Below are 14,521 nucleotides of genomic sequence, written 5' to 3' on the forward strand. Positions count from 1 at the left end.
GCTTTACCATTTCTCAAAATATGATATTTGAAAGGGAAACCAAGGTATGTTACCTCTTACTTGAAAATTACGGTTTTTTGGTAGATATAACATCTCAAATACTCTTTAAAAAATTTTGAAATCCCTAGAAAAATGAAAATAAAAACTCCGATATCATTAGAAGAAGCCAAAATCTTCGAAATGATTTGAAAATCACAACAAAAAACTTTAAAATCACTAATGTCAAAATAATTTTGTAACTTCCTAGGTTTCCAAACATCACGTTTTAGAAATAGCCAACGTTTGGAAATTTATTGAAAAAATAGTCAAACAGATGAGGTGACACTTAAATAAGCCATTTAAATTTTTCATTTGGTCCTTTCAGCCGCATTTTTTTTTTCCTATAGTGATTCATCACTCTTTCTCTCTCATACATTTTTTTTAATCAAAACTTCACAAATCCATATTTTCCTAATATGAACTCGAAATTAGGTGATTCCAAATCTTACGGATTCGTGGCGAAGAGAGCTTCAAAAATAGACTCATTGTGTTGGATGAAAAATCATTTCTACAACTGTAGAATACCGTCGGAATTCACCATTGGTACATTAATTGTCATTAATTGTCGAGTTTTTTTTTTAATTATTTACATTTTTTTTGTTAATTATAACATGTTTAATATAAGGATATTCAAGTCAAATATAATTGTCATTGAATATTTTCCTAAACGTTGGCTGCATCCCAATTTTATAGTTTAGTTTTAGCTACAAATTTACAACACCTTTATTTTTAAAGTTTTTCCTTTATTTTATATCTTCGAAAGTTTTTCTTTTATTTTTCTAGTGATTTTAAAGTTTTTACCTTAATTTTTCTAATCGTTTCGAAATTTTTTAAGAAGTGTATTTTGAACAGTTTATCTACCTAAAAATTCGATTTTCTAAAGTATTTAATATGAAGTTTGATTTTTCAAATATGAGATAATACTTAATTTAATTTCTCAAGTTTCCATCTGAAACATAATTATGTATCCTTCAAAACCAAGGATTAAAATTTCGCGTGAGATTGGGGTATCTCGCGCGAGATCTCGCGTTTTTAAGAACTGCGAGAAGGGTACGTGAATATCTCGCGAAGTGTATTAAAATCTCGCGAAATCTCGTCATATTTCTCGCATCTCCCTTGATCTCGCTCGAGATCTTCATTTACCATCCGCCGGATGTTCATTTTTGCGCAAATCTCTCTGTTTTCCGTCATTTCCACGAGGTAAGTGTTCATGTCTTATTTTTAATGTTTTTTAGTTAATTTTTTAATGGATTTTCCGTCCGGTTTAGATATTAAATGTTGATTTTTGAATGGTTGTTAATGGAATTACGATGTACGAAAAAGAAGACATAGATTTTGATTTTTTAGTATTTGTTCACGTGATTAAGATGTAATTTGTAATTAATTTGATCTAAATGTGTATTGATTTGTACTCTATTTAGAATTTTAAGTGTAAAATGTTGAAAATTTTATTTTAAATTTTTTTTTTTGTGTATCCTAAATTTAAACAAAATCTTAATTAAAAGGTTGTTTAAATATCCCGCGGAATACCCTTTTTTGGACAGTATATCGTGCGAAGTACTGTTTACTATACGGTATGAGATACCCCGAATGTCACTACTACAAAACTAGGATTCTACAATGCTTAAAAACAGTTGTAGAATGTTTCTACAACGCTTATTAAGCGTTGTAGAATCCTGCGTTGTAGAAGCTTCTACAACGCTTAAAAATCCGTTGTAGAATCCAACAGCCTTCTACAACGCTTAATGATCCGTTGTAGAAACTAAGCTTCTACAACAGATATTTAAGCGTTGTAGAAGCTTCTACAACGGATAGTGTTAACGTTGTGGGAAATCTGAAATTTAAGTTCTTCTACAACGCTTTGCAAAAGCGTTGTAGAATCACCCAGGTTCTACAACGCTTATCCAAAAGCGTTGTAGAAACACCTGGATTCTACAACGCTTAGTCATAAGCCTTGTAGAAACACTAAGGCCATGTTTGTTTCTCATCTCAAAAACTGTTTTTTAGTTTTTTAGTTGAAAAAATTGAAAACATGTTTGGTAAAGTGTTTTCGGAAAAAAATTTCAAAAATTTTTGAAGTTGTTTTGGAAAAAAGTAAAGAAAACTGAAATCAAATAAAATGTGTTTTTGAAATTTTTTTTCTTCTCTTCTCTCATCTTTTTCCTCATCTTCTCTTTTCATTCTTTCAAAAACAAAAATGAAAACTATACCAAACACTTTTTTCAGTTTTTTCACTTTCTCAAAAACAAAAATGAAAACTGTACCAAACAACTTTTTGAAAACAACTACAAAACAGTTTTTCAATACAACTACAAAAATTAGAAAACAGAAAAACAAAAAACTTTTTGAGTTAACTACCAAACACAACCTAAGTTTCTACAACGCTTATGTTAAGCGTTGTAGAATCCCTAGTTTCTACAACGCTTATGTTAAGCGTTGTAGAAAGTGGATTGTATAATCCATCATTTGTAGTAGTGTGTTCATCAAATACTACGAAATATCACAATACGATATGAGATATTCCTAAAATTAAAAGTGCGGTACGATCACGAGATGTGAGATTTTAATTCTTGTTCAAAACAGAAAAACAAAAGAAAAAAAAACATAATTTTGTATAGCAAGACCTTAAGATATAAAATATTTGTACCCTAGTGCTCCAAATCAAAACCAAAGAACAAAAGTAAAAGAAGAAAATAGAAAGAAACAAGACAACACAAACGCAAGGGAAAAGTTAAGTGTCCACCACCATCTACTTTTGGACTTTATTTTCCCTTCTTGTCTTTAGCGATGTTTGTCGTTATTATATGCGTGTATGAGAGAAAGAAAAAAGGAAAGAATAAGAAAGTGGGATGTGAGAAAGGCTATGGCAAATTGGCGATGAAATTGTGGAAAGAGTCCAAATGGGAGGTTTTTGGAGGGATTTGAAATCCCAAAACCCCACTAACCAACAAACCAAGGTTGTTGCTTTGTTTTGTTACGACATGTTTGGCTTCGCATAATACCAAAAGTTTCGCCAGCTCTTATTCCCATCCACTTCACTACCTGACAAGCCAACAAAAAAACATTAATTTTAAAAGAAAGAAAGAAAGAGAAAAAAAACAAGATATCTAGTGAGGGAAGGGAAGAAAATTATTTGTATATAAAAGAAAAAACAGAGCGCTCTCTCTGCTTTTCAGAAATTCCCATATTCTTCTGAAAGCCGTTCGTGGACAAACAAACGAGTCGCGACAAAAAACAAGGAGCCAACTTTTGTCCTTAAAGACGATAGCTTTTTCGTCAATATAAACTCTCTCTCACTCTCTCCCTTTCTCTTCCTCAGCTCTCACTTTTTGTATCAGAAACAGAGTTTTCCAAGTTCTTTAGAGGCTTGGAAAGTAAAAAAAACCAGTTCGATTCTTCTAAGGTTTTGGCTTTTTGGGCACATAAGAACTCTGGGTATTATTCATTGATGAACGCCCAGTTGATGATCTGAGTTTCGTTCGGTGCTTGATCGGTTATTATTAGGTAATGATTCTTTGAATCTCTGATTCTCTTTTTCTCCAATTAAATCCTCTGTTTCTTACTAATCTTTTTTTTTTTAATCAGAGGGAGTTTCTGGTAAATCCACTTCCATTTTCATCAACAATGATCAAAGACGAGCCATCGTCGTCATCGGTGACGTCATCGCCGCTCCAATTCCTTCCTCTCCCACAACAGCAACAACAGCATAACCAGCCGCCCAATCCGGGATCGCCACGTCACCACCACCACCAAAACCCTCGCGAGCCCAAGTCGGAGGAGAGAGGGCTGTACCTAATCCAGCAACTAATCGCCGTGGCGAGCCACGTGGCAAACGGAAGCCTCGACAGCGCGAACTTCGGGCTCGAGCAGATTTCCAAGCTCACGTCCCCGGACGGAGACCCGATGCAGAGGATCGTGGCCTACTTCGCGGAGGCCTTGGCGGACCGGGTTCTGAAAAACTGGACCGGGCTTCACAAGGCCCTAAACTCGACCCGAACCGTTTCCGTGACCGAGAAGCTCGGCCTGAACCGCCACTTCTTTGATCTCTGCCCTTTTCTGAAGCTCTCTTACGTCATCACCAACCAGGCGATCTTCGAGGCCATGGAGGGAGAGAAGATGGTCCACGTCATCGATCTGAACCCGGTTCACCCGGCCCAGATGATCGACCTTCTCCAGACCCTCTCGGCCCGGCCCGAGGGACCACCGCACCTCCGAATCACGGCCGTGCACGAACACCGCGAGGTTCTCGACCAGATCGGAGTCAGGCTCGCCGAAGAGGCCGAGAAGCTCGACGTTCCGTTCCGGTTCAACCCGGTCGTCGCGGCTCGGCTCGAAACCCTAGATCTCGAGTCCCTGAGGGTGAAGACCGGGGAAGCGCTGGCCGTGAGCTCGGTTCTCCGTCTCCACACTCTCCTCTCCGGCGAGTCCTCGCCGAAGACCGGGGTCGACTCGCCGGACTCGATTCTGTCTCCGAACGGTTCCTCCGGCGGGTTTTTATCGGCGCTCTGGGGACTTTCGCCGAAGGTCGTGGTCGTGACGGAGCAGGAATCGAACAGCAACGGCGTTGGTTTTATGGAGAGGATTTCGGAGGCGCTGTTCTTCTACGGCGCGTTGTTTGACTGTTTGGAGTCTACGGTGGCGCGTGGCTCGGCGGAGCGTAGGCGCGTGGAGAAGGGGGTTTTCGGGGAGGAGATCAACAATATTGTTGCGTGTGAGGGTTTGGAGAGGAAAGAGAGGTATGAGCGGCTTGAGAAGTGGTCGGCTCGGCTCGAGTCAGCCGGGTTCGGGAGGGTTCAGCTGAGCTACCAGGGGATGATGATGGCTACGCGGCTGCTACGGCAGAGCCACGTGTACGGTGGATATAAGATCAGGGAAGATAACGGGTGTCTGTTCATTTGTTGGCAGGATAGGCCTCTCTTCTCTGTCTCTGCTTGGAGGTTTAGAAGGTGATCATAATTTAGAGAGAAAGAAAGAGAGAGACTAAAATTCCTTTTTTTATTTTGGTGTTCTTGTTTGTAAAAAGAATGTTATCAAGAAACTTTTATGTGTTTTTAAATATTTCCTCATCTAATATTTAATTGAATAGCTTGGCTCGGGAGAGCTGTTAGAATTTATATATTTAGTAGTGTTCTTTGTTATTTGATCACTGTTTTCATATAACCTTTTTGTTTCTTCTTAGTCTTGTACTAATCTTTGTTATTTAGTAGTGTTCTACGTATTTAACTACAAAACACCCACCAAGTTTTTATCCATTTCTTATCAATAATGGAAGGTCCAAAACTTGATGATCATTTTCATATTGATAATAGGATTTCAAAATCAGATAACAGTGTTTCTTTTCTTTTCATGCCATGATTGATTAAACCGATTCAGAATGAGAACTGTGTAGGAATTTAGGATACATAAATTGCTGTAAGCAATAAGCAAACTGGCTAGAATAACTTAAGCCATGTTACTTCAAGATCAAGGCACTTCAATAAGCAACAAAGAAAAACACAAAATGCAAAACATAATTACCCAAAAGTAACGATGATGATGATGATGATGATGATGATGATGAATAGTGCAAAACATAAACATTGTACTCGACAACGGCGTCTCCGGTTTTGGGATTGGACGAAATCGTGTGAGCCAAAGCGTATCCGCGAGCAAACCTAAACAATCCGGTCCCTCCGACTATCGGAAGCTCTCTAACGTCGTCGAGAACCGAGTTTCTTCCGAGGACACTAACGCAACTTCCGTTGTACTTTCCGTCCACAAACGCGAAGTTCATGACCATGAGTAGGGCAATGCTTTTTTGCGTCGCTATCGAGTACAAGCCTTGAGCTCTTCCCACGGTCTTCGATTTCGGGTCTGGTCCCACGGTCAAAGCATCGTCGATCATGAAGGTTTCCCCGAACAAGCCCAAGCCCGCCTTTGGGATCGGCGGGTTGATTATTTTGATTGCGGACGGGTTTTTCCCGCTCAGAACGTCGTGGAAGTAGAAGTGAAAGTGGCTTAGTTTTTCGGTCTTGTTAAGCGCCTTGGATTCGCTCAAAAACCCTCCATTAGTAGAGATGAAAAATGAGGTTAAGATCAGGCTGAGGATGAAGAGAACGGTCATGTTGTTGAGTATACTTTTTTTTTTTTTTTTTTTTTAATAATTTTGTAGTGAGTGAGAAGTGAATGTGTTTTGTGAGTGTGATATTGGGTTGGTCCTTTTATAAATGGATTGTGCAAAAGTGATTTTGGGTTGGTCGTTGTAAGTTAAAAGCTGGTGTGATATGATTATAGACATGATAATAAAATAAAATAAAAAGCACTAATTAATAAGTCTCGTCACTCGTGGAGTAGTCTTCAAGGAACCGGTTTTGTGATCATTACTTTTGACTTTTTTGTCAGTAATTTATTTATAATCTACAAATGTCGTAATACTACAATACAAACACTAATTGAAGTATCTAATTTAGAGAGCAACATATAGTGTGAAAGTTTTCTTTCGTAATAGTTATAGAGGATTACACTGATTTATATTATTTTAGATTAGATCATTATTTTAGCTTTAGAAAATAATGATGAATGTGTTAGTTCCTCTATACAGAAGTCTTCAAAAACAGATTTCTTGAACCCTTAGCAACTCAAGATGTAACAACAGTGGAAATACAAAAGACACAGATACATCTTGGTTAAAAAATTTGTCTACGTCGAAGAAGATCTTCGCTATGTCAAATGAAAATTACAAAGCACAACAGTTTTGAAATCCAAAATTTTTACTTTCCAAATTTGTACAAAATTTCACTCAAAACTATTTCCTAATATCGCTAAAACTCTTCCAATATACTCTCGTATATTCTCTCTATCTTTTCCTCACCCTTATCGGCCATTTAAGGGAAATGGCCAGATCTAGTAGTCATTTCAATGATTTGGACCAAAATATAAGGTAGCTTGTTTTTGGACACTTTTAGTAGTGTTTTGAGGAGAGATAATTGATGAGCGCGTATTTTACGTGCGAATCCGCCATCGTTTGACTTGAATTGAGCTAGCCCTTAAGTCTTTTTAACGGTTATTGTGAGTTTCTGCAACATATTTAAGGAAAATGGTGTTAATTGAAGTCTCGGAATATTTGATGACAAATGGAAGCGTTTATGACGAAAAACGGGTCAAAATGAAGCATAGAAGAATAAGAAGAAGAATTCTGGAGCACCTTGCGCCGCGACCATCTATCCTTGCGCTGCGACGTTCTTTCGGCTTTGGCGTAACTCCTCCAGCAGCATTCCTCGCGCCGCGACCCCTGTGTCTCGCGCCACGACAGTCTCCAGACAACATCCTCGCGCCGCGACATTTGTTTTGCGCGGCGCGAGAGGCTTCGACTTTGGCGTGACTTGTTTCCGTTTTTGAAGATTTTGGGCTGAATCAATTCAATTAAAAGCCCATTTGAGCTCCGAAATTCACTATAGTTCCTATATAAACCACTCTTGTAACCCAAAAACATACTTTGGACTTTTATTTTTAGTTTCCTTATTGCTTTTAGGTTGTTTTTTAGAGCATTGCTTAGAGAGAGAGCGTTATTCGTTGGAATTGACAACTCCGGCGACTCACCTGAACTCACAACCATTGTTTCTCCGTCTTCCTTTACTTTTATTTCATTGTTACCTTTTAAATATTGTTGAACTTCGTTTAAATTTCAATATGAATTTTTTTTTGCTTGTCATGCTCATCGTATTGCTCTTGATTATTTTGCTTTGTGTTTTGATTATCATGGGTTCTTTTAGCGGCTAGATTTTTGTGGGGTTGCGATGTAGCTAGGGTTGACAATAGGAAGAGGGTTTTGTTAGGTTAGATTATGCTTGTTTTCTCTATCTATTAAATTGCTTGTCATGAATCATGTTTAATGTTTTCTAGTGCTTGATCACCATTAGAACTGTTATCTAGGGTTGTTTATTACTCGAGGGAGAATCGATAATCGTGCGTCTACTCATGGCTTCATAGTTGATCCTAGGTTAGAAAATCTAGGCAATTTGTGTAATCGTCGAACTCTTGTTTCATTGCGTGTGATTGTTTTAATGGGATTAGATGCCGAGAGGATAATAATCCGTCATTTGCATAGGTTTGCTAGATCACTCGAGAGAGGCTAGTGAATATTTTCGACAGAGTGAGATCAGCATTTATAGGAGTAGATTTGTTGTTCGAGCCCAAAACCCCCTGACCTAGTAGCTCCAGTGAAATCGTGACCCTTTTCTTCTCTTCTTGCAAAACTCGTATTTAACTCTTTGTTTTAGTTTTATTATTACTCTTGTTACAAACATCTTCTTAATTTTACTTGGAGTTAATTAGCATCAAGTTTTAGGAAATCGTTCTTTCACTAGTCCATGTGGGTACGATACTCGAATTTACATTCTATATTACTTGAGCGACACACGTACACTTGCGTGCGCGAGTTATTTTGCAACAAGTTTTTGGCGCCGTTGCGTCTACAATAGCGATTGAATTTACTTGCTCTTGCTATTTAATTTCTCAATTTTGATATTTAATTTTTTGTGTCACTTTCTTGCATTGAAGGTGTATGCGAAAAGACAGGTCATCAGCTCTTGTTCCAATCAACTCCGAGATCGAAAAACTTTGCAGGAAAAATCGAAAAGAATCAAAGGAACGAGCGATGGAAGAAAACAGGAACAACGCCGAGGAGCCCAAGACCCTATTCCAATACGGGCTACCTTCGACCGATGCCACACAATCGGCCATTGTTCTTCCGATTCTTGCGAGTAATCAGAATTTCGAAATCAAAACCGGCATGATCCATATGGTGCAACAATCCCAATTTTCGGGATCACCGGCCGAAGACCCGCAAGACCATCTCACCAATTTCGTCGAGATCAGTAACACGTTCAAGCTCCATAACATCTCTGACGAAGCGATCCGCCTCCGCCTTTTCCCGTTCTCTCTGCGGGATCGAGCCAAAACTTGGCTCAACTCGCTCCCTCCTGGCTCCATCACTTCGTGGGCGGATTTGCGCGTGAAGTTCATCTCGAAGTTCTTCCCATTCGAGAAGATGCATAAGAGGCGTAACGAAATCCATTCGTTCTCCCAGTTCGATGGTGAGTCTTATTTGAAGCTTGGGGGCGCTTCAAGGAGCTGCAGCGGAAGTGTCCTAACCATGGCATCCAAGGGTGGATGATGATGCAAATCGTCTACGGCGGCCTCTCTCCTTCAACGCGCACCCTCGTCAACATCGCCGCGGGAGGATCCTTCTTCCAAAATACCGAGGAAGAAGCTCATGCCATCCTTGAGGAGCTCGCGTACAACAACGACCAATGCCCTTCCGAGCGAAGGATTCAGAAGCGCGAGCCAGTCACACCAGAGATGGAATTGATGAAAGCTCTCGCGACACAGGTGGCCGACCTCACCAAAACGTTCCACAGGCAGAAAGCCACAGTTCAGGCTGTCCAAGCCCCTACTCCCGAACAGTGCTTCTAGTGTGTCGGCCCTCATTCTAGCGACGAGTGCGCGCAAGGGGACAATGGCCAACAAGCAAATTTTGTCAGCAATCGGCCGCCCAACCAGAATTATAACAACTATAATCAAGACCCGAGGAGCAACTATCAGAATGGGGGATGTCGCGGTCCCCAGAATAGCATGCCAATGCAACCCGCACCGCAGGCTCAGCCTCGACCGCCTCAGAATCAGCCCCGACCACCGCCATATCAAGCACCACCATTCCGATCTTACAAGAACGAGACCAATCTGGATGAGCTCATAGCTAATCTGGCCACGTCGACGACCGCCTTCGTGAATTCCACCATCGAATTCATGAACGACACGAAGACGGCACTCTCAAATCAATCGGCTCAGATCCGAAATCTCGAGACGCAAATGGGGCAACTATCGACTGTAGTGAACTCGCGACCTCAGGGAACTCTACCGAGCAATACAGATGTAAACCCAAGGTCACAAGTCAACGCCATCACCCTCAGAAGCGGGAAGGTGATCGACAGCATGGATAAGAAGAAATGGAAGTTTGACGAGGAAAAGCCTTCTACATCGACCGCACTACCTCCACAGCTGCCCTCGATTGTGCACCCGAAGCTGCCATTTCCTCAACGACTCAAGGACGAGAAGCTCAACAGGCAGTTCGGCAAATTCCTCGATGTGTTCAAGCAACTCCGGATCAATATCCCGTTCGCCGACGCCCTTGAGCAAATGCCGGCTTATGCAAAATTTATGAAGGACATCCTCTCCAACAAGCGAAAGACCGAGGATTGTAGCACAATCACCCTCACCGAGGAATGTAGTGCCATCATTCAACAGAAGCTTCCACAAAAGTTAAAGGATCCGGGGAGCTTCACTGTGCCGTGTGCGATTGGCGACACTTTCTTTGAGAGGGCGTTATGCGACTTAGGGGCAAGCATCAACTTGATGCCTTACTCCATCTTCCGAAAACTCGGCATCGGAGAAGTGAAGCCGACGAGGATCACGCTTCAGATGGCAGACCGTTCCATCAAGTATCCACGAGGAGTGATAGAGGATCTTCTCATCAAAGTCGACAAATTCATTTTCCCCGCCGACTTCGTGGTGCTTGATATGGAGGAGGACCGAGACATTCCAATCATCCTCGGGCGGCCATTCCTTGCAACCGGATGAGCTCTTATAGATGTCCGAAAGGGAGAGTTAAAGCTAAAGGTACAAGATGAGGAGGTCATCTTCAACGTATTCAACACCATGAAGTACCCGAGAGCTAGCGATGACGTGTTCCGGATCGACATGTGCAATTCCATCATCTCCGACTTCTCTAACCGATCCGAGAACCCACTCGAGGTATGTCTCTTGAACTCATTCGATTTTACTAATGAGTTTGTTGAATGTGAAGCAATAGGTCACGCAAGATACATGGATGCATCCGAGCCATTCCGGAGAAAATTCTTTGAAAGTTGGGGGGAGAGCCAAGCTCGAATTCCGCCGTCCATCGAAAAGCCACCAACTCTAGAACTCAAGGAGTTGCCGGCTCACCTCTGATACGCCTACCTTGGCAACGAATCCACTATCCCGGTGATAATCTCAAATCACCTCAACAAGAGGGAAGAGGAGAAGCTTCTACAAGTTCTACGAGATCACAAGGCGGCGATTGGGTGGACGCTCTCTGACATCAAGGGAATCAACCCCTCTTTTTGCGTCCACCGCATTCTTTTGGAGGACGATCACCGCCCCTCGGTCGAGCATCAACGACGACTCAATCCAGCCATGAAAGAGGTGGTGAGGAATGAGATTCTCAAGTGGCTAGACGCCGGCGTGATTTACCCCATCTCCGATAGCAAGTGGGTGAGTCCGGTGCAATGTGTTCCAAAGAAGGGCGGAATGACGGTGGTCAAGAACGACAACAACGAGCTTATCCCCACCCGCACGGTGACCGGGTTCCGGATTTGCATGGACTATCGGAAGCTCAACAACGCCACCCGGAAAGACCATTTTCCGCTTCCCTTCATTGACCAAATGCTTGATCGTCTCGCCGGACACAAGTATTATTGCTTCCTCGATGGCTATTCCGGGTACAATCAAATCACCATCGCGCCTGAGGATCAAGAGAAAACTACATTCACATGCCCTTATGGTACCTTCGCCTTCAAGCGAATGCCATTTGGGCTTTGCAATGCGCCGGCTACATTTCAACGGTGCATGATGGCCATTTTCTCTGATATGGTAGAAAGAACAATTGAGGTATTTATGGATGATTTCTCTGTTTTTGGCCCCTCGTTTGATCTTTGTCTCGAGAATTTTATCCAGAGTACTCGCCAGGTGTGAAAAGACGAATCTGGTGCTCAATTGGGAGAAGTGTCACTTCATGGTGAAAGAAGGAATCGTCTTTGGCCACCGAATTTCCGAAGAAGGGTTGGAGGTGGATCGTGCTAAAATTTCTACTATCGAGAGATTACCGCCTCCAATCTCTGTAAAAGGGGTCCAAAGCTTCCTCGGTCATGCGGGCTTCTACCGACGCTTCATCAAGGAATTCTCCAAAATCACGAAGCTGTTGTGCGGGCTGCTCGAGAAAGATGTCAAATTCGCCTTCACCGACGAATGCCTAGAAGCCTTCACAGCCCTCAAGCACAAGTTGAGCACCGCTCCGATCATCACCGCACCGGATTGGAATCTCCCATTCGAGATCATGAGTGATGCGAGGGATCACGCGGTGGGTGCGGTTCTTGGACAACGTAATGATAAGGCTTTCCGTGCAATCTATTATGTAAGCCGAACTCTTAACGATGCCCAACTGAACTACACAACGACGAAAAAAGAGTTATTGGCCGTGGTCTTCCCCGTCGATAAATTTCGGCCATACGTCATCAGCAATAAAGTGATCGTCTACACCGACCACGCCGCGATTCGATATCTCATGGACAAGAAGAACGCCAAACCACGTCTCATCCGATGGGTCCTTCTTCTCCAAGAGTTCGACATCGAAGTGAAAGACAAGAAAGGCACGGAGAATTTGGTGGCCGATCACCTTTCTAGACTCGATACATTCGCTCACGTTCCGGACCGAGCCAAAAGCATCAACGACGACTTCCCCGACTAGAAGCTCATCGCAATCCAAGAGGCAATTTTACCTGGGTACGCTGACATTGTGAATTATCTTGTAGGCAAAGTCATTCCCAAGGACCTCAAGACATATCAAAATAAGAAATTCCTTTCGGGGGTCCGACGATACTATTGGGAGGAGCCGATTCTTTATCGGCAATGCGCGGACTTGATCGTGCGGCGATGCGTGCCCGAAGACGAGATGGACTTTGTCATCCGACGTTGTCACGACCTAGAGTGCGGCGGACACTTTAGCCCGAATCGCACGGCGGCGAAAATCCTACAATGCGGCTTCTATTGGCCGACGATCTTCAAAGATATTTCCGCATATTCATCCTCTCATGAGATCGGTGCCAACGAACCGGAAACCTCTCCAACCGCAACGTGATGCCTCTCACCAACATTCTCGAGAAAGAGTCGTTCAATGTTTGGGGGATCGATTTCATGGGCCCGTTCCCGTCTTCCTACAACAATAAATATATTCTCCTAGCGGTGGATTATGTCTCAAAATGGGTCGAAGCCAAAGCCACACCAACAAGCGACGGAAAGGAGGTTCTCAAGTTCCTGAAGAGTATCTTCACGAGGTACGGTACTCCTCGAGCCATTATTAGCGATTGAGGCTCTCACTTCTGTAACAGGCAATTCGACGCCCTCCTCACCAAATATAGCGTCACTCACCGAAAAGCTTTGGCCTATCATCCTCAAGCTAATGGTCAAGCGGAAGTCTCCAACCGAGAAATCAAGCAAAACTTGGAGAAGACGGTGAGCACCTCGTTGAAAGACTGGGCAAGTAAGCTCGACGACACACTTTGGGCTTATCGCACGGCATTCAAAACGCCCATTGGCATGTCTCCCTACCACCTCGTCTATGGGAAAGCGTGCCATTTGCCGGTCGAGCTCGAACACAAGGCATTATGGGCTATGAAAAGGCTAAATTTTGATTTCAAAGCTTCGGGGCAACAATGACTTCTCCAACTCAACGCCCTTGATGAGCTCAGACGCGACGCCTACGAGAATGCCAAAATATACAAGGAAAAAACGAAAGCTTGGCACGACAAGCACATAATTCGGAAGGAGCTCATTCCGGGCCAACGAGTCCTCCTCTACAACTCATGACTGAAGCTCTTCCCCAGAAAGTTGAAGTCGAGGTGGTCCGGACCCTTCGAGATCGACCAAGTTTATCCTAATGGTTGGGTTGAATTGAAGAACCAAAGAGGCGAAAAATTCAAGGTCACTGGGCAGCGGGTTAAGCCCTATTTCGGAGGCGTATTCAAAAGCGAAAAGGCGGTCACTCTCATCACCGCAATTCCATGAAGAAAACAAAAAACGGTACCCCGTCAAGCTATTGACGTTAACTAAAGCGTTGCGTGGGAGGCAACCCACGGAATTTCTTTCATTGTATTTATTTTTAGGTGTTTTTGCTTTAAAAAAAAAAAAAAAAAACGGGTCGTGCCGCGAGGAACCGGGTTTGACCCGAGAATTGGACGTTTTAAAAGCATTTTGAGCGAATTTTTTAAATATAAACATCATCCTCCTGAATTCTCTCAAACCCCAACTCCTCTTCTCTCATTCTTCACGAATTTTTCACCAATCTCACCATTTTTCTTCACCAAAATCGTTTATAACGTGTTCTACTCTTGATTTTGTGTGAAAATCTCTCTCAATTTGAAGTTTTTTTTGTGTGTTTGACTTCCTACTTTCAAGACTCTCAAGATGACTTCCCGAGTGTCCTCATCCCGGTATTCATCGAAGCATGCCCGAGAGGTCCCACTGGCTCTCCCACGCCCGCCTGGCCTTGTCGATGGCGCCGAGAGAGTATGGGACGCGATCGCCAACAAGGGGTTCATCGCCGAGCGCAAACTCCAAGTCGATGAGCGATGCGGCAACATGCTCCGACAAATCAAAAGCCGGAAATGGGAAGCGTTGGTCGACATCA

At 42.8% G+C, this 14,521-nt stretch overlaps 1 protein-coding gene and 1 pseudogene across 1 annotated transcript; one reads left to right on the forward strand and one right to left on the reverse strand.

The window, feature by feature from the left end:
* The first annotated feature begins 3,178 nt into the window (after positions 1-3,178).
* Positions 3,179-5,157, forward strand: SCL3 (scarecrow-like 3). Its single transcript, XM_089628580.1, has 2 exons — positions 3,179-3,543; positions 3,625-5,157. Exon 2 carries the CDS (start codon positions 3,664-3,666, stop codon positions 4,987-4,989), a length of 1,326 nt encoding a protein of 441 aa, XP_089484706.1. The 5' UTR covers positions 3,179-3,543; positions 3,625-3,663; the 3' UTR covers positions 4,990-5,157.
* A 163-nt stretch (positions 5,158-5,320) lies between these two features.
* LOC149382964 (dirigent protein 22 pseudogene) lies at positions 5,321-6,195 on the reverse strand (annotated as a pseudogene).
* Positions 6,196-14,521: the final 8,326 nt, after the last annotated feature.

The sequence above is a fragment of the Urtica dioica genome, chromosome 10, assembly GCF_054948205.1.
Source record: "Urtica dioica subsp. dioica isolate 48M chromosome 10, U.dioica_male_clone48M_v1_H2, whole genome shotgun sequence".
Taxonomy (NCBI): domain Eukaryota; kingdom Viridiplantae; phylum Streptophyta; class Magnoliopsida; order Rosales; family Urticaceae; genus Urtica; species Urtica dioica.

What these genes read in the sequence shown, in the direction of transcription:
- SCL3 (XM_089628580.1), top strand. Translation starts at nt 3,664, where the DNA reads ATGATCAAAGACGAGCCATCGTCGTCATCGGTGACGTCATCGCCGCTC.